The 27,741-nt window shown below is 47.2% G+C and overlaps 2 protein-coding genes across 3 annotated transcripts in view; both read right to left on the bottom strand.

Annotated features, from left to right (window-relative positions):
• The window catches only part of RTF2 (replication termination factor 2), a 42,143-nt gene extending 25,982 nt beyond the window's left edge, over positions 1 to 16,161 (bottom strand). For both annotated transcript variants that reach the window (XM_086702544.1, XM_086702545.1), the window contains exons 1-5: positions 16,007 to 16,161; positions 12,128 to 12,222; positions 11,358 to 11,451; positions 8,990 to 9,129; positions 5,726 to 5,804 (exon numbers count right to left, since the gene is read on the bottom strand). In XM_086702544.1, coding sequence (XP_086558670.1) covers positions 5,726 to 5,804; positions 8,990 to 9,129; positions 11,358 to 11,451; positions 12,128 to 12,222; positions 16,007 to 16,075 — 477 coding nt within the window. In that variant the 5' untranslated portion in view covers positions 16,076 to 16,161. The remainder of the gene's footprint in view (positions 1 to 5,725; positions 5,805 to 8,989; positions 9,130 to 11,357; positions 11,452 to 12,127; positions 12,223 to 16,006) is intronic.
• A 7,242-nt stretch (positions 16,162 to 23,403) lies between these two features.
• The window catches only part of CASS4 (Cas scaffold protein family member 4), a 37,711-nt gene continuing 33,373 nt past the window's right edge, over positions 23,404 to 27,741 (bottom strand). Inside the window, exons 6-7 of the mRNA XM_086702540.1 lie at positions 27,144 to 27,221; positions 23,404 to 24,631 (exon numbers count right to left, since the gene is read on the bottom strand). Coding sequence (XP_086558666.1) covers positions 24,221 to 24,631; positions 27,144 to 27,221 — 489 coding nt within the window. The 3' untranslated portion in view covers positions 23,404 to 24,220. The remainder of the gene's footprint in view (positions 24,632 to 27,143; positions 27,222 to 27,741) is intronic.

Raw genomic sequence — 27,741 nt, 5'->3', positions numbered from 1 at the left:
AGTATGAGCTTGATTCCTGGAAACAGTACACAAATGTGTCATTCAATTTAATATTTTATTTTTAATTTTTTTTTTAATGTTTGATTTTGAGAGAAAGAGAGAGATGAGTGGGGGAGGGGCAGAGAGAGAGAGAGGGAGACAGAATCTGAAACAGGCTCCAGGCTCTGAGCTGAGCGGTCAGCACAGAGCCTGACGCAGGGCTCCAACCCACAAACCGTGAGATCATGACCTGAGCCGAAGTCGGACGCTTAACCGACTGAACCACCCCGGCGCCCCTCAATTTTTTAAAATGTTGTTGTTTGAAATCTCCATCTAAGAGGAGAGCATCTATGAACTCACTATAATCCTTCCTCTCACGTGTCAGAACCCGAAGCCCAGAGTATTCCTGAGCCAGCAGTGGTGTGTGACCTAAAGCTGATGGGCACCGGGCTCTCGCTGTTCGCCATGTGGGTGAACAGCTCCCACTCACGTGTGCCCCCGAATGTCCACGCTCTTTGCTTTTCTAAATGGCAAATACCATATAGTGGTATATGCTGAATGTGTCCCCCACAAAGAGTTGAAGTCCTTGCCCTCTGTACATCAGAATATGACCTCCTTTGGAAATCAGGTCACTGTGGATATAATTAGTTAACATGCAGTCACTAGGGTGGGCCCTAAGCCAGTATGACTGGCGTCCTGATAAAAAGGAGACATCTGGACACAGAGAGGACTCCGTGGAGACCGCACCGTATGAAGACTCACAGGAAGTAGGTGGCCATCTCACAGTCCTTAGAAGAAAGCAGCCCTGCCCATACTGTGATTTTGGACTTTGGGGCCTCAAGAACAGTACATTTCTGTTGAGTTGCCCAGTGTGTGGTGCCTTGTTAAGGGAGCCCTAGGGAACTGATAACATCGAGTATTCAACCTAGCTATGCAGGGGCAGTTTTTACATGAGTCCTAGAAGCTTAAAAGTGCTCACTATCTTGCTTTTCTGGCAACAGATTACTTTTTAAGAAAATTCTCGGGGCCCCTGGGTGGCTCAGTCGGTTAAGCGTCCGACTTCAGCTCAGGTCATGATCTCACAGTCTGTGGGTTCCAGCCCCGCATCGGGCTCCGTGCTGACCGCTCAGAGCCTGGAGCCTGCTTCTGATGCTGTGTCTTTCTCTCTCTCTGCCCCTCCCCTGCTCATGCTCTTGCTCTGTCTCTGTCCCTCTCTCTGTGTGTCAAAATAAATAAAGATTAAAAAAAATTAGAGGAAAAAAAGAAAATTCTCTCCCTGAGGTATTCCCGAGTGATAGCCAGTGTCCTGCCTTGGCTGCTGGCGGTTCGGACAGCGGTGGGGGCCGCCCTTACGAGACAGGAAGAGCCAGCACTCCTGGTTCTGACCTGCCCTCTGCTCCCCTCGTCAGCCCTGCTGCCTCAGTTCCCCTTTCCTCCTGCTTCCTTCCTTTCCCTTGAAGTGCTCAAGGTACTGACGTTTACAAGTTCACTAGCATCCAGGGGCACCCGGGTGGCTCAGTCGGTTAAGCATCTGGCTCTTGATTTCGGCTGAACTCATGATCTCCTGGTTTGTGAGTCTGAGCTCGTGCTGGGCTCTGTGCTGACAGCAGGGAGCCTGCTAGGGATTCTGTCTCTCCCTCTCCCTCCCTGCCCCTCCCCAGCTTGTGTTTTCTCTCTCAAAAGAAATGAACTTAAAACAAAATTAGAAGTTCACTCGTATCCAGTCACTCTCCAAGCACCAAAACAAGGTCTCAGGTTCCCTTGCAACGTTCTAGTTCCTTGACGTAAAACCAGCTTCTCTGTAACGCTCTGTGCAGGCAGCCCTCTTGTGCTACAAATGTGTCAACGTGGTCACCGACGTGGACTGCGAGGGGGCCTATGCAAAGGACAGCTTCACGCCATCCCAGGGATGGTTCCCATTCCGGGCAGAAGAAGACAAAGGCTGGCTGCTGTGGACCACTTAGTCCCCCAAACCCGGTCGCCCACTGGAATCATTCTGGAAAGTCCTGAATAAGAGCAGAAACCCATGGGGCGCTACTCCAACCGTGAAGATTCTGACTCAGTGGGCCTGACGTGGGCCACGGGAGCTTACACCACCACGGTGACTCTACCACGCGGCCTGGTCTGGGAAGCACGGATTTAGGGAGTTTGGCTCCTGTAATAAATTTCAGCTTCGTTTCCCACCTTCTCATAGTTCTATGCTTTTCAGCAGACTTCCTGAGTATTCTCGCGAACGCTCGAACACACAAAAAACACCTTCCACACTCTGGGGGAAAACACACATACACCTGAACAGAAAGTCTACGTAGTTCCCCTCCTGCCCGAAGGGGGCCCAGGCCAGTGGAGTGCTGGGTCCCGTGGTGTTTCGCCCATGGGCGTCACCTGCGCCTGACGCCACAGTCGGACTCCTGTTCCGCTGTCGCTCTCCACGCATCCCGCACAGGTCTACGCGTTTGTGCTCCCACGGGCGTCAGTGGCTCTGCGCTGTAGGCCCACCTGCACCTGCCCCTTGGCCTGGCCCTGGAACTTCCCGCCACCCCAGGGGACTCACTGCCCTGGCCTCTCCCCTTGCTCCCACACCCCGCCCCACCCAGGCGGGACGACACCTCGCACCTCTGTCTCCACAGACTGCCTGGGCAGCCTCCTCCCTCTGATGGGGCAGCTGCCCCTCCCCCTCCTCCCTCCGATGCGGCAGCTGCCCCTCTCCTCCCCCTCCTCCCTCCGATGCGGCAGCTGCTCCTCTCCTCCCCTCCTCCCTCCGATGCGGCAGCTGCCCCTCTCCTCCCCCTCCTCCCTCCGATGCGGCAGCTGCTCCTCTCCCTCCTCCCTCCGATGCGGCAGCTGCTCCTCTCCCTCCTCCCTCCGATGCGGCAGCTGCTCCTCTCCCTCCTCCCTCCGATGCGGCAGCGTCCAGCTCTTCCACCACCCACACCCACACGCTATGCCACCTACATCCTGTCGCGTAGCTTCAGGCCTCCCTGCCAACGCGCCGTGTCTCGATGTACTTCTGCGAACATGCCCGTTTCTAATTTTACTTAGATTTACTTTAAATGTTAACGGGGCATTCTTGCCATAAGTATAAAAACGGCACCCCTGCCGCACACGTAAAGCAGCCATAACCACGCAGGACACAAAACAAGTCTCGCTTGACCCGCCAGCCGGAGCTCTGCGTGCAGCATCCTCCCCCCGCAGCAGCCCTGCACGGGTCAGAGAGCCAATGAAAACCTACTCGGAGCCTTGCCCCTCGAGGCACGCAAGAAGTCTGAAGGAGCCCGAAATGCGAGTCCCCGGGGCGCTCTCCGGTATCTCGCAGACACGTGTAGGGTCTCGTCTGCGCACTGCCCCCCACCGACACTTGCACCACTGGTGGTCATGTCCCGACCTCTGTGAAAGTCTGACTGATGAGAACCATGCTCTGCCTTCGAGGCTTAGAACGCACGTCTCCTCCTTCATAAAGCCACTGCTCACCGGCACAGTCAAAAGGAAGTTCTCTGGCCCCTGAGCTCCAACGGCATCTTTACCATCCACTTGGAAGCTGGCCTCAAAAAAAAAAGTAGGGGCGACTGGGTGGCTTAGTAAGTTAAGTATCCACCTTCGGCTCAGGTCATGATTTCATGATTCACGGGTTTGAGCCCCATGTCAGGCTCTCTGCTGTCCGTACAGAGCCCGCTTCGGATCCTCTGTCCCTGCCTCTCTCTGCCCCTCCCTCACGTGCGTGCACACTCTCTCTCTCTCTAAAATACACACTTAAAAAAGAATAGGATCCTTCGTCTGACTTAGGATTCCTGCAGGACTGCACTCCCTTGAGCACAGACTGGGCCATCCCTTTCCTAGGAGCGCCTGTCACCTCATTTTCCACACAAGATGTCATAAGCACAGGTGAATAAATGACATGAATCAATTTCTGAACGCATTCTGTGAATTTCTTCTCTTTTGTAAAAGCTTAACGAGGCAGATTCCAAATTCTGGGATGGCTTTATTCATAGTCACCCTAAACTGGAAACAACTCCATGCTCCTCGGTGACTTCTTCACCAGCAACCAACTACCTTTGGCCCGCATGCAGTCGCCCAGGGTGTCCTCCACATCTGGCTTCTTTCACAGAGGGATCGTTTTGAAAGTGCAGGACACCTGGTCCAGTTCAAGCTGCTCTCTGGCTTCCTACCGCACCTCGAACAAGATCCACAAGCCCCAACGTGGGCGGCTGGGCGCGGTATGAAGTAACCCCTACCTGTAAGTTTCTCCTACTTCTCCTCTCCTGCACCACCACCCCCACCCCCGCTCGCCCCCAGCCTTCTGTTCTCACACTAGCCACATCCTGTCACTTCCCAGCTTTGGCTCCAACTCTGCTTGGCTGGCTCCTTTGTGCCCTTCAGGTCAGCTCAAGCCTCCAGGGGCGCCTCTGTCACCACTGCGCCAGCCTGTCTCCCTCTGGGACGTCACTCCGTTTCTTTCCTGGCATCTGTCACAGTCGCTACTGCCTTGAGCCTCCTTCCCTGTTGTCTGAGTGCCTCTCCAACTGGGATGTGGGGTCCGTGAAGGCAGGGACTGTGACGATCTCGCCCACTAGGCTCTCCCCCCATATAGTGCTCAGGACACAGGCTGGCCCCTGACAGGTGTTCAGTGAAAGCTGTTCAATGAAAGGATAATTCACAACAGGGAGAACCAGAACGAGGGGCTTGAAATCCCAGCTGAGTTAACATGGGTGAAAGTGCAATCGGGAGCTGTTGGCATCCACGATGTTAAACTAAATGGTAAGTTTTCCACAGGCGAACAGCACGCCAGAGACACAAATGTCTGGGGGCTGCCGCAGCAACACCGTGAAAGTGGGGCCATCGGTATTTGTCATGTGACCCGAACAGGTGAGCTCCTACATCATGTATTTGCTCTCTCGTGTGAGCACTTACTGAGGACACAGCACGTGCCCTGCAGAGAATAAGCTCTGGAGGGTGATGAGACGGACAAGCCTCGCCCCCGCTCCCAAACACTCACAGAGGAGCACAGGGGAATTTTAGGGCAGCAGAAATACTGTGTGTGATGCTACAATGGTAGGTACACATCGTCCCACGTCTGTCTACACCAATGGGATGTGCAAGTGAAACTTCACGTAAACTGGAGATTCTGGGAGATGGTGTGTGAAGGCAGGGTCGTCAGCTGTAACAAATGCACCCCCTGGCGGGGATGTTGACGGGGGGGGGGGGGGGGGCAGAAGGAATAGGGGAAATTCTTTACTTTCCTCTTAATTTGCTGAGAACCTAAAACTACTCTAAAATAAATAAATAAATAAAGTCTTATGGCGGGGGGGGGGGGGGGGGGGGGACAAAGTAACCGCCCAGTCCTGTGGGAAAACCACCATGGAAATACCAATTACATTCTGATGAGGAGAGCGAACTAACAAGGTGCCGGGGGAACAGGGAAGGAGGCTCAGCAGCAAAGGTTCACAGGGGGCATGACCTCCCCAGGCTGGTAGGTCATGGAAGACGGAACAAAGGCACAGCAGAGAGGTCAGGGAGCAGCCCAAGCTTGGCCTGAGCCGGACAGGCCTGCAGGGACTGGTCACCAAAGGCTGTCTGGGTCTGTTTCCAACAAAGACGAGCCATGGAAGGGCTTTGAGCAGAGAAACAACGAATCAGATCTATTTCAGAAAGAACTGAAGCATGCTGAAATGACACATGGAAGGAGGAACCCTAAACCGTGTGACTTCCTCAGCTACCAAGAAGGAACAAATGACATGTGTCAACAACTCACCGTGTGACAAACTTCTGCTTTTATCTCTTTCAAGGCTCGTTCAGAAAACACACAACCACAGCACCGCAGGAAGCAAAACCTGGAGAAGGAATCCAAAATGGAAGATGACTTAAGTAATAATTTTTAAATTACAGCCGGATTATCAGCTAACATTTGTTCAGTTTAGACAAAGGCCAAGGACTAAAACAGAAAAATGGTCACATTTGATTCCATTACAGGAAAAAAACTAGTACGTCCTATATACCTATTTATACGTAGAAAAAGAAACAGAAATAGAGAAAAATACAGGCCATGGTCCCAATCCTGCTGCCTTGCAAAAATCCTTTAGAATCAAGTCTCTCCTACAAATAAGATAAATACATTAAAAATAAAACCACAAACATAAAAAGTCAAAAGACAGAATAGGAACTCAAAGAGAGAATATTTTATATATATATATGAGATTGAGTATGAGTATTCAAAATGCTCTTAAAAAGCAAAAATAAACAGTGTGCTAGAAAAATGGGCAAAAGACATTCACATGTGATTCACAAAAGAACTATAATTGGCCAAAACATAAAAAATGTTTAACCTCAACTGTTACAGAAATTCACTGCAAAATGTCATATAATGTTTTACATATCCGACAGTGACAAAAGAGACTGAAGGTGTCCAGCAGGAAACTGAGGAAACAGGCATGTCTGTTGGGGGCGGGGGGTGGTGCAGCACGGTGCATCTTAGAAGGACAATTTGGCAGAGTCCCACACAAGAATCACCTTTCGGAATGTCTCCTATAAAACCTGCCCACGAGGGTACAGATGCGTAAATATGTATTTATGAAGTTGTGTAAGACAGCGCTGCTTGGAACAAGGAAAAAGAAAGCACCTAAATGTTTGTGAGCAGAGGAATGGGTACGTAAGTTAGGAACACTCACACAGCTATAACAAGAGTAAGGTAAATCTGTATGCAAGGCTATAAAAACACACTCAAATTAGAGAAGAAGGACAAAAAAGAGGTTACGATATGTATACTGTGTTGAACACGTTTACATTTCTATTGGCAGAGGCGTAGGGAAGTGCGGTGTATGTGCATTGGTGCTGGGCGGGTCTGCAGAGGGCATTAAACTCCAAACAACCAAGAATGCTGCCGCTGGAGGCGAGGACTGGGGGAAAGGGGCAAAAATCATCAGGTGTACATTTTACTTTACCTGTTCCTCTAAAAATGCCACAATAGAAGGTCTCTCCAATTCCCTAGGGATTATAGTGGATGCAGCTTGCCTCAACAAAAACCCAATTAACAACAACCATACTAAATTCACTTACTGTTGTTTACGACCAAAAAAAAAAATTCTATTTTATGGATGCTTACTAACTACTAGTAATTTAAATTTGTTTATTTTTCTTTAAACAAAGGCTCAATGTTTTCATTACACCAGTCACTTATTTCTATTTTTCTCTATATTTGAATCTTTATTATATAACATTTAATAAATGCACAAAGTAACCCCCAAATCAATTTTCTAGTGTGGAGGCCCTATTAATAGCAGGAGGGCAAAGCCAAAACACACAAATTCACTGGGAAGAGAAAAGAGAGATTAGCCAGGGGATGAAAGGGAAAAACTAGGAAAACCACAATTGAAGCAAAAGCTATAGGTAACCCCTGCTCAAGACCCCAGAGTTGAGTCTGTTTCTGCTAAGTTCCTCTTTCAGGGTGAACCATGGTTTTCTTTAAACAAAAAAAAGTGGGAAGCCAGACACAAAAGGTCAAACACTGAATGATTCTACGTATAGGCAGTATCCAGAAGAGGCAAATCCATGCAGACAGACAGCAGACTGGCGGTGGCCAGGGGCTGGGGAATGGGAGGGACTGCTCCACGGTCAGGGGGTTTTCCTTGGGGGTGAGGGAGACCGAGAAAGGAACTAGGCAGAGGTGCTGACCTTTATGTTATGACTTTCACTTCGAGATAATGTGTATGCACCCATGTGCAGAAACACACACAAAAGTAGGACAAGCTTAGGTAGGTGAGTCGGCTTCCCCAGAATATTGCCTGCTTGACCCTAACAGTGAACTTTAGCTTTTTAACTAATTAATTCTTCTTTCAGCTCTATTTAGGTATAATTGACAAACACAAATTATATACATTCAGGGTGCACAACTTGATGATTTGATACGTACACACACTGTGAAATGATCACCATCAAGCCAATTAACACACCCACCACCTCAGTTACCACTAAATGGTAAACTCTGAGGGGCTTAAAGGATTTAAATTCACACTGTCTGAAGAGTAGCATCTTTAAAAGCTCCCTGGGCCAAAAATTTTACTTCTCTCCAAATCCATAGAGCCACAGGTTATTCCAATTCGGAGCACGGTGCTTCCTCCCTCAGGCACAGTTTGCCCCGCACGGAGCACACACGTCTGTTAAGCAGAAGTGTACAAAGGTGCCAGAATGCTCCAGGTTCAATGTGGTTGTTTACAGACCAACAGAAGTTTTTACTTAGGTGAGCTACGTCTCCCCTCCGCCCCCAGCCTAACCCCATTTCCTGAATGAAAATGGTCAAAAATTACTACCTTCCACATGTAATGTGTTAGGCAGAAGATTCCAGATGACAACTGGGACAACCAGCTTTTAAAGATATTTCTAAATGGTGGGAAAAGAGGTTAAACCCTTGGCTCACAATGAGGCATCCTATAAAAAGGCACCTACTAAGCCATTCAACACTCATATTTTTTAAGGCAGAAGTACACAGGTCACTTACGTTCGCTACACAAATGTCAACCTTAAGATTTCTGGTGCTCTGGTCAGAGGATCTGTTCGCTCCAAATTTAAAGCAAGTTACCATTACCAGCTGGGTCTTTAGCTGACTGACTGACCACACATTCGGTAAAACGATTTTCCACTGCCTGTTTTTCGGCAGTTATGAGGAAATGGAAGTCGTCTGGTGGGCAACATTTGTCCTTTGCTTTCTCTCCCAGAGGAAAAGACCAAACAATGCACCTCCCGTGTCGCATGAGGAATTTTAAAACTCCCTCCCTACTTTCGGCTCTCCTCCCGTCGGGAACAGAAGGCACAGGCACCGAAGCTGAGCGCACTTGGACGCCATGTCACAAACGGCCGCCAGGGAGTTAACACGGCCTTGTGCCAGCTCTGTTGCCTCCGAGGCACCCCCAAACCAAAGGACGCTTTAAGCAGTCTGTGCGATCATAAAGCTACAGCGCAAACCCTAACAGTGCCCGTCCACCTGACCGGACTCTCCATCAGCTGCCCCACGTCCATTACTGACCTGTGCCGGCCATTCATCTCCAAGCCCACAACGGGGCAGATGAAACGTGCCCGCTGGAGGTCATCGTGTTTGTCACCCTTTGTGTTTCCTTTATCCCCTTCCCAGGCGGGATTATCAGAAAGCCTTAGTTCTGTCACATTCTGTGAAAAAACATCAATATTTTAAGAATTCATCTGATAAGTGGATCCTCCTTAGCCTCAACAACCGCCGAAGTCAGCAGAGAAATTGTTACTACAGTCCTTTCCCGTCCAAACCTCTTCTTCCTACTTTCCTTTGGCCGTCACTTATAATATGAAGAAAAACTGAAACCACAAATTGTGATAGAAAACGAGTTTTCCAATTCACTGACTGGCAAGTGAATTAGTTAATTTCTACTTTACAATTATTTTGACATTTAGGGGAAAGTAACTTTGGACATGAAAAACTATGTCACTAAGAGAAAGCTCTGTATCAGTTTCATCCAGAAAGGAACATTTTCCTTCTCTGCAGATGAATCCTCACTGAGGTGTTCCATATTACTGGCCACCCATGTTTATTTAATAACTGAACAGACAGTAAAATCTATGAGACCACGGTCTAATATCCAAAGCAGAATATTAGCCACAGAATACTATTAGATCCCAAGATCTGGCCATTCAGGTTTTCAAAAATTCACCTTCACAAGGAGTGATCTAATGGCTCCACTTGAGCATCTGACATTTAACCCACCATTTTGATTTCAGCACTCCGGACAGCAGCCGAGAGCCTTGAAAGGAAAGCCACTGTGCCTTGGGTTGGCTTCCTGGTTGATGCGGCCATGTGTCTCCTCAAGTTCTCTAAGTATGTGTGGACTAGTATATGACAGTAATGATAATCTGGCATATTTGCATCATTTTATCTGAATCCTTCTGCTTTTACAGTTCTGATTTCTTGGAATTTTTTTCTTTTTTGCATTAAAATTAAAAGTCCAGCCATGTACCTTGAATATTATTTTTTTTTTTATTTTTTTTTTTTCAACGTTTATTTATTTTTGGGACAGAGAGAGACAGAGCATGAACGGAGGAGGGGCAGAGAGAGAGGGAGACACAGATCGGAAACAGGCTCCAGGCTCTGAGCCATCAGCCCAGAGCCTGACGCGGGGCTCGAACTCACAGACCGCGAGATCGTGACCTGGCTGAAGTCGGACGCTCAACCGACTGCGCCACCCAGGCGCCCCCTGAATATTATTTTAAATATGGAACTATATAAATTAACTTCAATGATCATCATATTCAAATAAGATCACTACGCTACCATGGGTCTTTTAAGGAATGAATTCTCTTCCCAAGATAAAAGGTGACAGAAATCAACATGGTTATTTCTAAAGCATGACTTTAGCTACATCTCAGAATTACTAATTTGCCTGAAATTAACTTTTCTTGTATCCTGTAATCATTGCAAGAATTCAAACAAAAAACCTAATATCATAATAAAAATTTTTAAAAGAAAAAGAAAAGAAAAACCCGAAGCCTTATATGGGGAGTCAGGGATTCTGGTTCTGGGTTAAATGCGTCATTCATTGTGTGGCCTCAAAAAGTCATGGATAGTGAGAATTCCCACTTGTGGAATGAAGTGTTTGACAAGCTTGATGGTCCCCAAGTTCTCTGCCACTTTTCTGATTTTTCTCCCATCGACCAGATTTGAAAGATTTTGTCCTCTCAACCAACTTCCTTTACTAAAAATCTTGTTTTTCCATTTAAAAAAAACCTTTTTTTAATGTTTATTTATTTTTGAGACAGAGAGACAGAGCGCGAGTGGGGGAGGGGCAGAGAGAGAGGGAGACACATAATCTGAAATAGGCTCCAGGCTCTGAGCTGTCAGCACAGAGCCCGATGCAGGGCTCGAACCCATGAACCATGAGATCATGACCTGAGCTGAAGTCGGATGCTTAACCGGCTGAGCCACCCAGGTACCCCCTTGTTTTCCCATTTTTATGAAAGAACTTTAACTGCCAATCAGAATGCCTAAGTAGCAAGAAATACTACACTGATTTCATAGTGATCTACCTAGAAGTCTCTAGTTCTAGAAGAATTATAGAATTGAATAAAAAATTCAAGTAGCCAAGCTTTAAATACAAAAATGATGTCTCCAAACATTTATTCATCACATTAACAATTTTCAAAGTTCTTCTGTACGTATTACATCATAACAGATTTATAATGCAGGAAGGCCAGGTGTGGGAATTTCTGGCTTGAGCTTTAAGTGACCTACCCCAAATCACACTCTTATTAGATGGCTGGGTGGGAGTGGAATTCCAAATCTCAGCCTTCAGTCTATAATGTGCACGAATTCTACAAAATAAATCTTAACCACTGACACCCTTGGAGCACTTCAGAATCACCTGTCTTACCTTGATGCTTTTAATGTGAGATGTTGCCTTCCCAAGAGCCTTTTCGGAAGATTTGTCCAAAAGGAATTCAATGACGGCATCTTTGTTATAAAGTCTGCAACAATAAGGGTCAGTCCAAACACTGTGGCAACAATCAACCGCCACACAAAGGAGGAAGAACTAAACTGAGCTCAATCCAAGTCATCTACACTGGATAACAGACGTGGCTTGCGTCGCTAAAAAGGTAAATTAAATCCTGGTTCAACTATCTCCACAGCATACAAAGAAAGAAAGTAGTTTAAACCAAGGGTTGTAACCTGGCAATCTGAGGACTGATTGGGATCTGAACAGTATGGAAATTTAATATAAAGGTACACATTTTCAACTTTCCCTGAAAAAAAAAAATCAGAGGTTCTGGAAGCACTGGGCCCACTTTCTGGAACAGCAACAGCTGACTAGAAATGAGTAGCAGCTGCCCTTTCAGACAGGACACGGACTCTCCAGTTTTCTCCAGTCCCCACCACTCCCTACAGCCCCACAAGGCTCCTTCATGCATTTATGTTTATAACAGAGCTCCTCCTGGCCCCAGAATTTTCAGATCATGAATTAAATAAATCAAACTGAATAGGAAAATGCAGAAACATGGTCAGAGACAAGGAATGATAACCTAGGCTTCACACATTTGTTTGAGATGATTCACATTTCATGAATCAAGAACTGTACTTACACACTGAAATTCTTTTAAAAATTACTGAATAAAAACTCATCTCAATTAAGTAAAGGAACCATACCTGCCGAGTTCACAGGCAACTATGGGTCGCCTTAGTATTTCCTGACTTAAAGTACAATAGTTCCACTGGGCCACTAGTTCAGCATCTTTGTCAACCTAAGGGGGGAAAAAAAAAAATCCTTTCAATTAACTTTCACCTCCGAAAGACATATGGTCCGCAGTTCTACATATAAAGGCTAATTCAGTTTTACCCCACGTGATGATTTTTGTCTTTGAAATCAAAGATAGCAACACACGAGGCTGGGACTTAAAAAGTCAAAGTAATCAACACCATGTCAAATAAGTTCCCTCTAAATGTGATACCTAAAACAAAACATTCACATCAAATAATTAAATTGCCTATGCAAGCTGCATATAAATATTAGCATTTGCATCCTTTTGAGTTATTTATTTTTTGTAGTAATCTCTACAATCAATGTGGGGCTCGAACTCACAACCCCAAGATCAAGAGTCACACACTCTTTCAACTGAGCCAGCCAGGCAGCCCTGGCCAGTATTAGCCCAAATACTAATTTGTATCTTAACAGTAAGTTAGAGAAGCCATACAGAAAACAATAAGCAGTACTGCTTAATTTCTATCAATGGGAAAGGCTCCAAAGCTTTAGCAGAATATAAGGACTCAGGACTCAGAAAACAGGTTTGTTGTTTTTTAAAGTTCAGCACAAAGACTACAGAATTCTTTTAATGTAGTTAAAAAACTTTTTTTAATGTTTATTTTTGAGAGAGAGAGAGAGAGAGAGAGAGAGAGAGAGAGGTAGGGGTAGAGAGAGAGGGAGAGAGAGAATCCGAAGCAGGTCCCAGGCCCTGAGCTGTCAGCACAGAGCCCGATGTGGGGCTCGAACTCATAGACTGCAAGATCATGACCTGAGGTGAAGTTGGACACTTAACCAACTGAGCCACCCAGGTGCCCAAAGGCTACAGAATTCTTAATAAAAATCACCAATTTAACACTGTTCATTAGGGAGCATATCAAATCCTTACCCACATTATGAAAACCCAAACATAAGACCTTCCATTGCCCTCAAATGCTACTTCACCTACATAATATTCCACGTCCCACTCTTTTCCCCTCCTAAAATGCCAAACCTGAATAATATAATAGGATGGCATAAGTGGGACAAAATAGGAAAAGACAAAAATGAGGAAAAATTCCCTTCAATTTAATTTCTACAGTAACAACTGCTTACGTGTTTACTGTGTGCCAAGCGCTATGTTAAGCAGTTTCTGTGACTTAATCTTTTAGCCCTCATAAAAACCCTGTAGCTTAGTATTTTTACTTTGTTATTGAGGAATTGGGAGTACCAAGAGGTTAGGTTACATGTCCAAGGTCACTCAACAAGCAGATGAAGGAGCTAAGAACCCAAGCAGGCCGGCTCCAGAGACCATGCTTCTAATCGCTACTTTCTATTGCCTATTATTTCAAACAGAACAAAATAAAAACAAAACCCGCATTATGGCAACTGTTATTCTATCTATACCCCAGGTCCAAGAGCCACACCTTGACAGCTTAAACAGCTTTTATCAAAATTCACACTGTAGCTGAGCCCTGAGAAAACCTGCCACCAGTGAGGTCAATTTACTACATTGTCTGCAGATGCAAAAAAGCCATTCAAGTCCAGGATCTACTTTCTGGATCCCTTACCTTCTTTACCCATAGTCCTCAGCTGATTCAAAAAATATCGGGAGAGGTGGGGGCAGGGAGAAAAGCCATAAACTAATCTTTGCCCAAGGATCCAAAAATTGGTAACCCCCCAAAACTTCTGAAAACATTTTTTTCCAAGGTCTGTCTTCTTTTCAGGGCAAGGTCTTAAATTCCAGACCAAACACACCATATGAGTAATCAAAAATATTAAATTACTATATATCTGGGGCACCTGGGTGGCTCGGTGGGTTCGTAGGTTCAGGCCCCACATGGAGCTCTGTGCTGACAGCTCAGAGCCTGGAGCCTGCTTCGGATTCTGTGTCTCCCTCTCTCTCTGCCCTCCCCGCCCCCCAAAATAAATAAACATTAAAAAAAAATTTTTTTTTAATTACTATATATCTATCCGAAATGTAAGCAATGCAAAGGCTGGACTCTGTTCCCTGCTGTGTCCCCAGGGCCTAGAATGGTGCCCATGGCAAGCATTTAATAAAGTATTTGTTGAACAAATAAGAATACACAAATCTATCCTGCCTGAGCGCTCCGGCTGTCTCCGATCACCCTTTCTTCTTTTCTATCCCCTTCTGACACCCTGCCGAGCTTTTCATTAAGGTGCTCCTCTTCAGCCCTGGCCATTAACAAAACCAGCTGCATGCTTTTCTGGCAAAGCTCTTATGAGTGTTGACTATCCAGCATGAGCCTATGCACATGTAGGTGTGATCAGAGGGCGCCTCCAATCTCTTGAGCGCTCATTCATTCTTGCATCCAACACTTATTTACCAGGTGCTGACTGTGTGGCAGAGGTAAGACACACAAGGTCTCTGTTCACGTAAGAGAAGGACAGACAATAAACAAATAAAAACTGTGATTAAATACCATAGAGAAAAACAAAGCAGCAGAAGAGAATAGAGAGGGAATGTATTTTGCAACAGTGGACTGAAATGACATTTGAGGAAAGAACTGAACAAAGTAACAGAGATGAATGGTATCTCAGCGAACGATGTATCAGGTTGTGGACATTCTACTCCAGGCTGAAGAACAAAGGCCTGTGTCACTGAAACAGAACCAAAGACCTGGAGGGGGGTAGAAGATGAGGGGTGAGAGAGACAAGGCATCTGATCACACAAGACCTGGTGGGATTTTCTTCTGAATATGACAAAAAGCTGCCGGGCGGTTTTAAATACAGTGGTGATATATGAGATTTACCTTTCCAAAAGCTTTCTCCACCTGCTGAATGGAGAATACATGGAGCACCCACGTGTGCCGGGCACTAAACTGGGTGCTTTACGTGCCTTCTGTTATTAAAAAGTAATTACTAACACTTCGGGGCGCCTTCTGTTATTAAAAAGCAATTACTAATGCTTTGGGGCGCCTGGCTTAGTCGGTAGAGCATGTGACTCTCGATCTTGATGTCAAGGGGTTGGTGCCCCATGACGGGCGTAAATTATTAAAAAATAAATAAATAAAGCATTAAAAAAAATTGCTAATGCTACCTTTGAATTCCTGCATAAATGGTTGGAAATCCCGGCTTCATTAGCTATCAGTTGTGTGATCTTGGTCATGTTACTGACTCAATTTTCCTGTTAGTAGCATGGAAATTATATACAATGTTCTCAGTTACCTATGGGAATTAACAACTACCCGCTCATTCATTGGGTACTCACCATATTTACTGTGCCAGGAACTGTGCTAGTTGTAGAGGGGGAAAAGGCAAAGCCTCTGCCACAGGGAGCTTACCTTTCTCTGTGACGGACCTTAATCAACCACGAAGGCAGTGCACAGAGTGGTAACATAGTTTTTTAGGAGCAGGGCCTGCTCCCGTGTGGATAAGGGAACCTTTGGGAAGAATTCCCGGAGAAAAGGAAGTTGGTGTGTACAAAACTCAATCAACAGCAGCCACCCGTATCCTTGTTACTAACTAACGGCAGACGGGCTTTAAATCCTGGCCCTGGCACTTAACTAGCGGGGTAACTTTGTCCTCTCGGCCCTCAATTTCTAAGTCCGAAGAGCGAGGATAATGACAGTAAGAACTGTACGAGCTACCCCATATAAAGCGTACCCCCAGGTGGACGGCAAAAGCAAGCACTCAATAAAGGTCTGATATTAATACTGTCGGTAATTCTGAGTTCTCCAAATGAGCACGGCAGCGTCAGGAGCCCCGCTGGCTCACACCACCCCCACCTCCCCCTCGCTCCCTGGGGACCCCACACCCCCGGCCCCCACCGGGCCCACGTCGCTGACCTTCTCAACCTTCTTCGGCCCCTTCACCAGTTCGTGTCTCTTGGGGATGGTTCCTCCGTCGCAACCCATCGCAAACCGGGAGTCAGAATCCCCAGCAGCGACCACTTCCGGGAGTTCCCGGCGACCGCCGCAGTCACTTCCGGCGCGCCTGGATGACGCAATACGCCCGACGCGACGCAGTGGGGGCGGATCCGTTGCCAAGCCCCGGTTGCCATGGAGAGCGTCGCTAGGCGGTGGGCGAGGCCCCGCGGCCAGGCCTGCCGGAGCGCGCGCGAAGCCTTGCGCGCCGAGGGGCTGGCGGGGCGTCCCTCCCTCCTCCCGGTGGGCGCTGAATTTCTGCCGCCCTGTGGCGGTCGCTCGCCGCGGTTCGGGAGCGGGCGTGACTCAGGAGCACCCCCGGTTCTCGGGCCCCGACCCACCCCAGCACGTCTGACTGTGGGTCTGGCACATCCCCGGAATGGGAGCGCCTGGAGGGAAAGGGGTGCATTTTATTAATGCAATTAATGATGCATGTGAATGACATCTGTTGTGTCAGAGAACCATCACGTGTGCAAAGGAGAACTTGTAACTGAGCACCACCGTGACTTTAACACTCTCAACAAATCCCGTGAAGTGGTGTTCTAGTAGGTTCTGGGGGAGTAAGATTCTCTAGGCCTGCAACTTTCATACTGCCGTGTGGACCGGCTATAGATGAAATGTTGCAGAGTTGGTCCAGGAATGTATCTGATCCACAGCCCCCTTTATTTATTTATTAAAAAGCAGGTGTAGTGAACAGAGGCAGCTTTATCAAGGCTACACTGGTGTTTACTTGCCTTTTCCAAGAGATAGGTTGTGTTAGGTCCATAATGAGAGGCCAAATCCCTTGCAAAACCCCGGCTAAAATCCATGACTGTCTGCTTTCAGGCTCTTGGCTCTCTTTCCAGTTTTTCCTTTAATTATGGTAAATATTAGGGGAAAGTCTCACCACAGCGAGTAAGGTGGACCTATACGATTGGATGTTACCTTGCTGACCACAGTGAGACATAAACAAACAAACAAACAACCTTGAAAATATTCCCCAGCTGGGAACAGAAAACGTGGATATGAAAACTTCAAGGACTGTAACATTGGATTCTCTGTGACTGCAATTGATGGGAATTTAAAGAAAATAAACCTTCTAATCCGTTGGTCTCTCATTGCCTTATGATTTATTTTTATGCCGATCACAGGAATTGTAAACTGTGAGCGTGGGGACTTTGTTTTAGTCCCCATCGTAGCCTCGGTGCCTGGAAGAACCTTTGGCTCGCTCAGTATGTATTTCCACAATAAGCCCAAAGGAAGTACAGACACGTTCAGCGAGGGTGATAAGTCCAGTTTGGGCAGGCCCTAAAACTGCTACGTACTAGGGGAATCCACTTACAAGTACAGAAATAGAGGCCTGGAAAGATCAAAGGACTCGCCCAAGGTCCCACAGCTGGTAGGAGGGAGAGCTGGGACTGGGTTCCAAGATTACTTTTCTCCCCCAAAGGACGGAAAATCAGGGACGGAATAGCATAAACCCAAAGATCTTTAGACAGACTCTCAAACCAGTGCTCTTTTCTGGCAACAAAGCCTGCCCCTCCCCTAGTTCATTTGGAGAAGTGAAAATAGAAATACCTGCTCTGCATTTAACCTTGGCGGTGGACCGGGAGATCGGGAGGCACGGTTTCCTCTGTCTTTGTAACTTAGGAGGCAGGGGGTACAACGCCTTCCATTTTCCGAATGACAGACCTGAGACTGAGCTGTGCAAGGTGTCTTGGCTCAGGGGCACACGGCAGGTGAGTAACAGGAGTTCAAGATGAGAGGCCTTCTCAAGTGAGGCCCATGGAACTACAAATGCCATGTTCCTTAACCTCTCCCCCAAAGCTACCGTGACACCCAGCAAAGCAGTGACCACTGGGTGGGCCGTTGAAACTCAGGCAGCTGGATTCTTTTTTCTCTTCCTCCTTGGTTTCCTCATTTAGAGTATTGGCTATTAGGCTATGCTGTGCTACCGAAAATACACAGCTTAAGCTTTTATATAGTTAATATCGGCGGTAGCAACTCATTTGTGTTGAGAGCTGGCTAAGTATCAGGTACCTCACTCGGTGTCCTTCACGTGCTTTGTGCCATTTTGCTTGAGCCACATTAGACACGCTGGAGTCATCAGCTGCTGTTACGTTCCACTGCCTTTGCTGAACGAACTGACACAGGATATTCCCTTGTGAGGATCTTTGACGACAGCTTTGCCCCAGCCAGGCTGTGGATGTGAAGGGCGGGAGATGGATGACACCAACAGAAAGAAAACCATGAGCCCCTAGCAAAACCAGTATTTCTTAATCCCAAAAGGGTGTTGGGACCCACTGGAGAATTTGAGAAAAAGTTTGGACTCACTCACCGTGGAAGAATATCCGGTCGTACATAGAAAATATTGCTGCAGGTAATACGAATATGTATCTCATTCACCAGCTCCTGAGGCCTCGGCCAAGATCAAGTAGTTTAAATGTTCCTACTGCCTGTTGCAATTGTTTCAAATGTTTTAGTCTTCTGAACCCTTGAGGGTTTGATTTCCTGTGAGCTCTCCCCCTGCGCTGTAGTTTGAAATTCTGTCTGGGGGCACCTGGGTGGCTTAGTCTGAATGTCTGACTCTCGATTTCGGCTCAGGTCGTGATCCCGGGGTTGTGGGAGCGAGCCCCGCGTCAGGTTTTGTGCTGGGCATGGAACCTGCTTAAGATTCTCTCCCTCTCTCTCCCTCTCCCTCTCTCTCTCTCTCTCTCTCTCTCTCTCTCTCAATAAAAAAAATACAAATACAAATAAATAAAATTCTGTCTGGACAAGGCTGACAGGCAAAGTGACTCATTTTGAGAGCTGGCATGAAAAACCAACAAATATGTGTTACGGTTCTTTAAGACTTTTACAGCCACATCATTCAAGGTTACACTTAAGAGGATGTCCGAAGGAGGGTTAAAGTAAAATAAAGTGGGAAATGGAAGTAATTACTGAGATAATTCAGGACAAAAAAAAAAATGTACTCTTAATTTGCAGTCTTAGGGAAATATTAAACATATTCCAGGAATATACAGGCCTTATGTCTACCCATCCGAGCTCATGTCTCCCCCTTCCCCCCAGCACCCCCACCTCTCTTGGCCCCAGTCACACTGGCCCCTTCTCTCCTCTGAGGGCTCCAGGTATGTTTCTACCTCTGGGCACCTGCCTTGCTGTCCCCTCTCCAGGAACACTCTCTTCCCCTGTGGGCCAGGCTGGCTCCCTTGTGTGACTCAATGTCTGCTCTAGGACCCCTCCTCCGAGCTTCTCCCCTGACCACTACCCCCACCTTGATTTAATTTCATCATGGCACCTACCACCCCTGGCATCATATTATAAATTTAAATTTTGACATCTTGTGTGCCGTGGATTTTTTTTTGCATTGATTATGATTGTTTAAAAATTTTTTTTTCTTCAACATTTATTTATTTTTGGGACAGAGAGAGACAGAGCATGAAGGGGGGAGGGCAGAGAGAGAGAGAGGGAGACACAGAATCGGAAACAGGCTCCAGGCTCTGAGCCATCAGCCCAGAGCCTGATGCGGGGCTCGAACTCACGGACCGCGAGATCGTGACCTGGTTGAAGTCGGACGCTTAACCGACTGCGCCACCCAGGCGCCCCTGATTATGATTGTTTAAATATTGCATCAAAATAAAATGTATCTTGGTTGCTAGGTTTTCGGGTGCCCCTTTACATTTTGCGTTCAAGGAGAATGCCTCACTCACCTCACCTCTTCTCGCCCTGGTTTCCTGCCGCCCCCCCCCCCCCCCCACTTTCAGCTGGAAGGAAGGCTGCACGATGCAGAACCTTTGTTTTGTCCCCTGCAGCACCTCTGGTGCTCAGCAGAGGCCTGATAAAGGGGAGATACTCCGTAAATATTTGTCCCACAAATGAATGAAAGGAAAAAGGCATTGGCAAATCAGCCTACCCTAAACGGGAGACTTTTGCACAGGGGAAGCTTTGGGAGAGCTGGATGCATATTGGGGGAGAATATAAAATTTTTAAAAGCTGTTTTGTGTGTATATATAAAAAAGATAGTTGCCCCCAAACCAGAAACACAGCTCCCCAGCGCTTGTCACACTGGCAGATCTCTTAACTGGGTTCCTCATCACTTCCATCCTCCTGATGAAATTTAACTTAATTGAGGTCAAGTTGCTATCACCATGGGCACCACCACACCAGCCACTATTTCCTCTTCCTACCTTGAAAGGAAGCAGTACAGAGTTCTGTGCATTAAAGAAAACTACTTAGCAAAACGTTGCTGAAGGTAAAAAAAAAAAAAAAAAAAAAAAAAACAACACACACACACAACAACAACTGATACTATTCTACTTTTAAATGTTTTTCAGAAGTAATTGTCCTATTGAATTAGTGGAAACTCATCCCATAACTGCTGTCTTTCAAAAAAAAAAAAAAAAAGGAAGGAAACACATTTAGCTAACAGCAGCAGTTTTCAATTGTTTTAAAGCCAATGGTTTTGTACTTTGTCAACAAAGCTGAACTTGGTTTGAACTCATCTCAAATATATATATACACACACAAATATGTACAAAAATATAGAGAGAGACAAATATGTCTCCAGATATATTTAAATTTAAATATTTATTTATTTATTTATTTATTTATTTATTTATTTATTTATTATTTGAGAGAGAGACACAGAGAGAGAGAGAGTGAATCCCAAGCAGTCTCCATGCTCAGCTCTGAGCCCAACGTGGGGCTCGATCCCATGACCCTGGGATCATGACCTGAGCTGAAATCAAGAGTCAGATGCTCAACCGACTGAGCCCCCTGGGCGCCCCAACCACATATGTTTCTCTACCTGTCTGCCTACCTACGTCTGTAGTGTTCCGAAAGCAATGGAGATCTGTTGATTACCTGTTAGAGTCTCTCACTTATGAAGGACCGATTGAGTTAAAACATCTAAAGCGTTAGAACAGGGTCTGGAAGGTAGTAATCACTTATTCAATATGTACTGCTGTCATTACTATTGTGCGAAAATAATCTTCCCCGCTGGTGTGAACACCCACGGGTGCCTCCCCGCAGCCACCCCTCCTGCTTCCGACAACATTCCTGACTTGGGTCGGGGCCCCCGTTGGGACACAGCTCTCCAGGGTCTCTCGCATTTCTGTATGTCCTCTGGGCAGAGGCGCTGACGGCATTTTGTTCTGGATTACCTCTTCTAGGTTGTTTTCAGCAAACACCCTTGGAAGAGAGAGGTGATGTCTCCCTCCGGAGCAGAAAGAGAGCTCTGTTTGCTGCCCAGTAAAGGTCATGTTTCCCTCTGAGGCAAAACTTGGCCAGGTCTGCACAGAGGCCATTATAAAAGACCGGGGTCGTCTACGCTCAGAGTTCTTTGGCTTTGACACAAGCCCTCAGTGTGCACAGTATCACCTGTGCCCTCCTTTGCTTTGCCCTGGGACTTGGGGTCAGGTGGAAAGAAGGAAAGGTGAAGCACAAGCTGCTTGTGATGCTGTGAGGAAACTCCTTTGTCTCTGTGACATAGCCCACCTGAATAGTGTCCTTAGAAGGCTGGCTCATGAGGTTGGCCTTTGGTTGCTTATAAAAGCTGGCATTTGGGGAGGGTTCCCAGCATCCCCAGGGTTGGTAAGAATGGGTCAGTCTGCCTAAACTGTTCATACAACGAGTGTCACTCGTGCTGGCTACATGCTCTCCTTCTGGGAGCCTGGAGTTAGGGAAAATGCTCTGGAGAGGCTGCTGACCATAGGAACCCCGGGCGTGAGGCTCTCGCGAGCTTCCCTGGCTGGGAACATCGCTCGTGTGCTGTCACAACTTGTTGCTGGGGGAATTAGAATTGTCCCGTGTGACCACGGGGACAGGACCGTTGGCCACTTGAGCCTGGTGTCCTTTGTACCTCACTCTCTGAGTCTTTCCCTTTGCTGGCCCCTTTCACTGCAATGAATCATGGCCACGACCGCGAACATAATGCTGTCTTGGGATTCCTCCTAGCGAATCATTGGACCTAGGGGTGATCTTGGGGACCCCAGACATATCCTCTGATGCCAGCGTCTGTGTCTTCTCTCAGCACCCGTGAGACTGGCAGGCTCACTTGTTGATTTAAAGCAGGGAGATCTCAGACACGTGATGGTTGTTGGGAGGGCCATTCTTCTCCCTCTCTCCAGACACATGAGACTGTGTGTGTGTGTGTGTGTGTGTGTGTGTGTGTGCGTGCATGTGGGTGAATCCCGTCTAGGTCAACCTGGGTATTACATGCCCTGCTTGTCGTGGGCTTTCAGGGACAGGCACTTGCTCTAAGCCAGCCCAAGCAAAATCAAACCATTTTCTTCTCCTTTGGCTACAAACCAAGGATATAACCTGGTGCAGCTACCTTGCAATCATGAGTGTTAACACAGAGCAAGTGGGACTGAGAAACTGGGCACCCACACCAGCCGGCCTTAACGCCAGGCTGCCCCTGGGCTATTTAAGATACTTGAGTCAATGGGGCGCCTGGGTGGCGCAGTTGGTTAAGCGTCCGGCTTCAGCCAGGTCACGATCTTGCGGTCCGTGAGTTCGAGCCCCGCGTCAGGCTCTGGGCTGCTGGCTCGGAGCCTGGAGCCTGTTTCTGATTCTGTGTCTCCCTCTCTCTCTGCCCCTCCCCCGTTCATGCTCTGTCTCTCTCTGTCCCAAAAATAAATAAAAACGTTGAAAAAAAAATTAAAAAAAAAAAGATACTTGAGTCAATGAATTTCCTCTATTGCTTAAGAAAGATTGGATATGGTTTTTGATCGCTTCCAACAGAAGGAGTTCTAACTGATACCGATCACGGCTGTTCAAAGAACGGGGCCTCCCTGTTCTGGCGGAGAGAAACAAGCCAGCCCCACAAAAGACGCGGTCCTCCTTTAGGGACCCTAAGAGTAACTCGGTGAAAATAACCAGCCTGCTAGCAGTCAACAGTCTAGAAGTGCCGACCGGGCGAAGAGCCTGGATCTGGTGACATTTCGGGTCACTTCCAGCCCGAAATGCAGAAGGCGTTTAGTGGCTGAGGTGTGTGGAGGGGATGCTGTAACCATAGCAACATGAGCTGAGGTCCCAGCTGCAAGGAGCGGAAAAGGAGGTGGTTTGATTCGAGAGGCGCTTCCTGCACCACCCTCAGACCCGTGCCCGGCAGTCGGTGTCCTGTCCACACCATACCTCCTGCCTGCACCACCACGAGGGACGGCTTTGCCTTTTCCGTGCTAGCCTTGCACATGAGCACTTGGCCTCTACTGCGTCTCCTTGCACACGTCCGGGAGAAGCATTTGAGTGAGACGAGTCAATATCGGAGGCTTTGCTTCGGCCCCAGAACCCGGGTGATACGGATCAACGACTCTTCCAAGGAAAGGGTTGCTACGAAGGATGTTTTGAGTCACGATTATATTTACATGACGTTATAAATGGTAGCAGATTTGAGACTGTTGAAGCATCAGCCTTTTCTGATTGGGCATGCTGAATTTAGCGACACAGAATCTGTGATACACAAAATAAATTAACAAGGAACCCAACACAACGTGTTATGTTGGAAATATAACATGCGTCTTTAACTTGGTTAAGATGAAACAGCAAATATGTACAGAGTGTAAGAGGCAGATACATAATTTGTACCAAATCTCACAGAATTAAGTCAGTCCAAAATGAAAAACAGAACATTTGCTAACGGTCGCAATAGGAATTGATCATCTGAAAATAAGTCTCTCCTCCTTGACTTTCACCCTAGCACCTGATACGTTGTATATGTATCTCTCCAGCATTTGTCCCTCTCCCCACTGGATTGTAAACTCCCTGAGGTCAAGGGCTCTGATTCACTGCTATACGCCCAGCACCTAGAATCTGACATATAGTACACGCCCAATAAATAAGTGTTGAATGAGTGAATTTAAGACAGGCGTGCATTCAACCAACATAAAATTGGTTTCTACCACATCACTTGGTACGCCGACCCCACATGCTGTGCTAAAACCTTAGCGAGGTCCTTACTTAATACCTGGCTCTCTATGGGACAAGTCAATGTCCTGGGGTAGCTTGGCCCTTGGCAATACCGGCTTTGGCCACCGTGGCTGTTTCTGCCCATGGCTGTGGCCCCGGGCTGGCTTTTCGCATAGGACACAGTTGCACGGCTGGGGACTGGCAAGTTGAAGCTAAGAGGTGAACAGGGAGAAGGCAGGGGAAGGAGGCTCATTCCAGCGCCCCCCGGAATTGCCGAGTGTGTTGTTCCAGCTTCTGGGCCTCGGCCTGGAGGTGCCCCAGGGCTGCCGGGCTGGGGTACTTGAGCACGGCGTGCTTGGTGGCCAGCGCGAGGTTCTTGAGCAGGCTGCAAAGGTGGCTGCTGCCACAGAGAATCTCGTTGCGCATGTCCCTCTCCTGGGTCTCCTGGCACAGCGTGTCCACCAGCTTCTGTCCCACCATGATGACCAGCTTGCTCTGCGCGATGAAGATCTCGGGGGGCTGGCTGTTGCTCAGGCTGCTGTTAAATACGCCGATGGCTTTGAACAGTGCCCCGAAATAGAGCCGGCAGTGTTGAGAAAGGTGGAATCTCTTCTCAGGGTTCTGCTGACTCAGAGGCCGGGGGGTGGGGGAACAGGGATGCTGGAAGAGGGAGGAAAGTAATCGATCAGAGGCAGATTTGATCGCCAGGCTGTGGGTGTCTCCCTTTTCCTGTTTTGCTCAACGTTCTAGACTTTATATCAGAAAAAGTGCAGTTTTGTGTGGGGAGCCCCACCGTGCACCATTTGCCTAACAAATTAATGTTAATGTTTTCAAAGCACGGTTACATATGAAGTATGGTATTTACATATACAATATTATATATTGCATTGTATATATCATCTTACGTGTTAAATACATAAAATCTCATTCAGTATTCTCAACAAACCATTAGAAGCCCGTTCTAAGAAGCAAATGGACAGAGGTGCCTGGGTGGCTCCGTTGGTTAAGTGTCCGACTTCAGCTCAGGTCACGATCTCACTCAGGCCTTGATCCCACGGTTCGTGGGTCTGAGCCCCGCATCGGGCTCTGTGCTGACAGTGTGGAGCCTGCTTGGGATTCTCCCTCTCTCTCTGCCCCTCCCCCTGCTGGCACCGTCTCTGTCTCTCTCAAGGTAAATAAAGAAACTTAAAAAAAGAGAGAAACACATTGACAATGAATAAATCTATAACCTTAAAGAACGCAAGAAAACTCGATGAGATTTAAAAATTTACTCAAAGAATGGAATTTTCAAAAAATCCTTTCTAATTTCAGCATCGGCAATAAACCTGATCCCCCCAAATTTCCGGAAGAAATCCAAATACGCTGACCTATCTGTCCTACTATGACAATATTTCTCTAACTTGCTAATAAGGTTTCATTTAGAGTTTTCCTTTCATGAGTTTTAGTTTCTGAAATATGGAACCGATGTCTTCCCAAAGCCTAGGCACTATCGAAAGATGCTCAGCAGGGGCGCCTGGGTGGCGCAGTCGGTTAGGCGTCCGACTTCAGCCAGGTCACGATCTCGCGGTCCGGGAGTTCGAGCCCCGCGTCAGGCTCTGGGCTGATGGCTCAGAGCCTGGAGCCTGTTTCTGATTCTGTGTCTCCCTCTCTCTCTGCCCCTCCCCCGTTCATGCTCTGTCTCTCTCTGTCCCAAAAAATAAATAAACGTTGAAAAAAAAAAAAAAAGAAAGAAAGATGCTCAGCAAAGGGTGCCTGGGTGGCTCAGTTGGTTAAGAGTCTGACTTCAGCTCGGGTCATGATCTCACGGTTTGTGCGTTCAAGTCCTGCATCAGGCTCTGTGCTGACAGCTCGGAGCCTGGAGCTGCTTCGGATTCTGTGTCTCGCTCTCTCTGTCCCTCCCCTGCTCTCTCTCTCTGTGTCTCTCTCTCAAGAATAAATAAACATTAAAAAAAATTTTTAGTGGCATCGAATTTAGTGGCAACCACTCCAGGGGATAATCAAAAGCCTCTTTGTTAGGTTACAGGTGGGGAGATTGATGCTCCCTGAAGCCAAGGGCTGCCTATGGTCATTCATTTTGTAAAATAAAGATCTGGAGTTCTGGGCGGAGTCAGCTAAGTCTGAATGTCTTAGTCTTTTCATGAAACTGCATGTTCTCTCATCCACCTGTGATCTCAAAGCTCACAGCCTAGAAGAACTCAGTGTTAGGGTCTGACTCCGTATGTTGAAACTCCACCCGCTAAGGTGAAGGTGGTAGGAGATGGGCCTTTGGGAGGTAACTAGGATTAGATGAGGTCATTTGGGTGGGGCCCTGTGATGGGATTAGTGCCCTTGTTGGAGCCCTTGTCTCTGCTCTCTGCCACCTGAGGACACAATGAGAAGACAGAGGAGAGCCCTCACCAGGATCTGCCCAAGCTGACACCCTGATCTCAGACTTTCAGACGAGGGTTCTCGTCCCAATTTGCCCCCGAGATGTCCACATGATCAGACATCTCTGTCCTTCTCTCTTCCACTCACACCCAACCCCCAGCCAGGGAGCTGATCTGGTTCCCTGTTCTCCAGGCTCTAGGTACTCAGACAACCTTCACCAGGGATGCCCTGTCGGCTTCCTTCTTCACCTTGACTTGTTTCATCTTTGTCTTTAAAGGAACCCACCGGTTTTACTTCTATTACTTTAAAGGAAGCTTTTCAAATTGATGACTGGAAAACCACTGTCATTTGTCACCGGTAAGAAGGAACCAACAAAACTAAGCACCATGATAACATCTTTGAATGTTTTTGAAAAAGAACATCAAGTGTCACAGAGGCGTTGGTGACACATAAGCCCCAAACCAAAATGGTTTTCCTGTTGTAACCAGAAGCATTAAAAGAGAATGTCAAAGGGAATGTGCATCCATGGTATCGAACACCATGTCAGTCCCACCCACGCTAAACCTGCGACGCCCGGAACTGTCACTCATGGTTCAAGGATCATGCCCCACATTCTGGGGCTCGTTGGACCTGTTCATCTCCAGGGCTCCTTCTACTGCAAATAGGAAGAACCATCACAAACACCACATCTATTCCCAAGGCGTCATGGATCACGGCTATCATGCTGACTTGTTCATAGCAGGAGGCATCTCTAGGGATGAAGCATGCGAGTCAGAAATACGGGCGAGCCGGCCCTGTCACTTACCTGTGCTTCGAGGTTTTTGTTTTCATCCAACCTTTGTTCCAAGATGGGTTTTCCTGTCTCTTCTAGATTAGGCAACTTCTGAAAAATAAAATCCCTTCCGATTACCAACTTGAGTGGTTTCGACATGGTTCAGAGGTGTTTAAGTCTACTTTAAAAGGTGAGCATTTTGGGGCGCCTGGGTGGCTCAGTCGGTAGAGCGTCCGACTTCAGCTCGGGTCGTGATCTCCCTTTGTGGGCTCGAGCCCCGCGTCGGGCTCTGTGCTGACAGCTCCGAGCCTGGAGCCTGCTTCGGATTCTGTCTCCCTCTCTCTCTGCTATCTCCTCCCATCTCCTCTTGTGCTCTGTCTCTCTCTCTCAAAAAGAAATAAACATTAAAAAAAGAAAACTTGAGCATTTATGTTTTTATTTTTGTGAATAGTTTTGCCCCCTGGTGCCTTTTTTTTTCAACAAAGGAAACTTTGCCAGACCCAGGGCTAAATTCTGCCTACCCGCATGGCCTGATATAAGGACACATAGTTTAAAAATTATGTATGTTTGTATTTATGTATTTTATACCTCTTTATGTCTATATCTATATTTTTAAAATAGGGAATGAAAA

The sequence above is a fragment of the Puma concolor genome, chromosome A3, assembly GCF_028749965.1.
Source record: "Puma concolor isolate L17-30 chromosome A3, mPumCon1.1.hap2, whole genome shotgun sequence".
Classification (NCBI taxonomy): Eukaryota; Metazoa; Chordata; class Mammalia; order Carnivora; family Felidae; genus Puma; species Puma concolor.
This window is presented reverse-complemented; position numbering and strand designations above follow the sequence as displayed.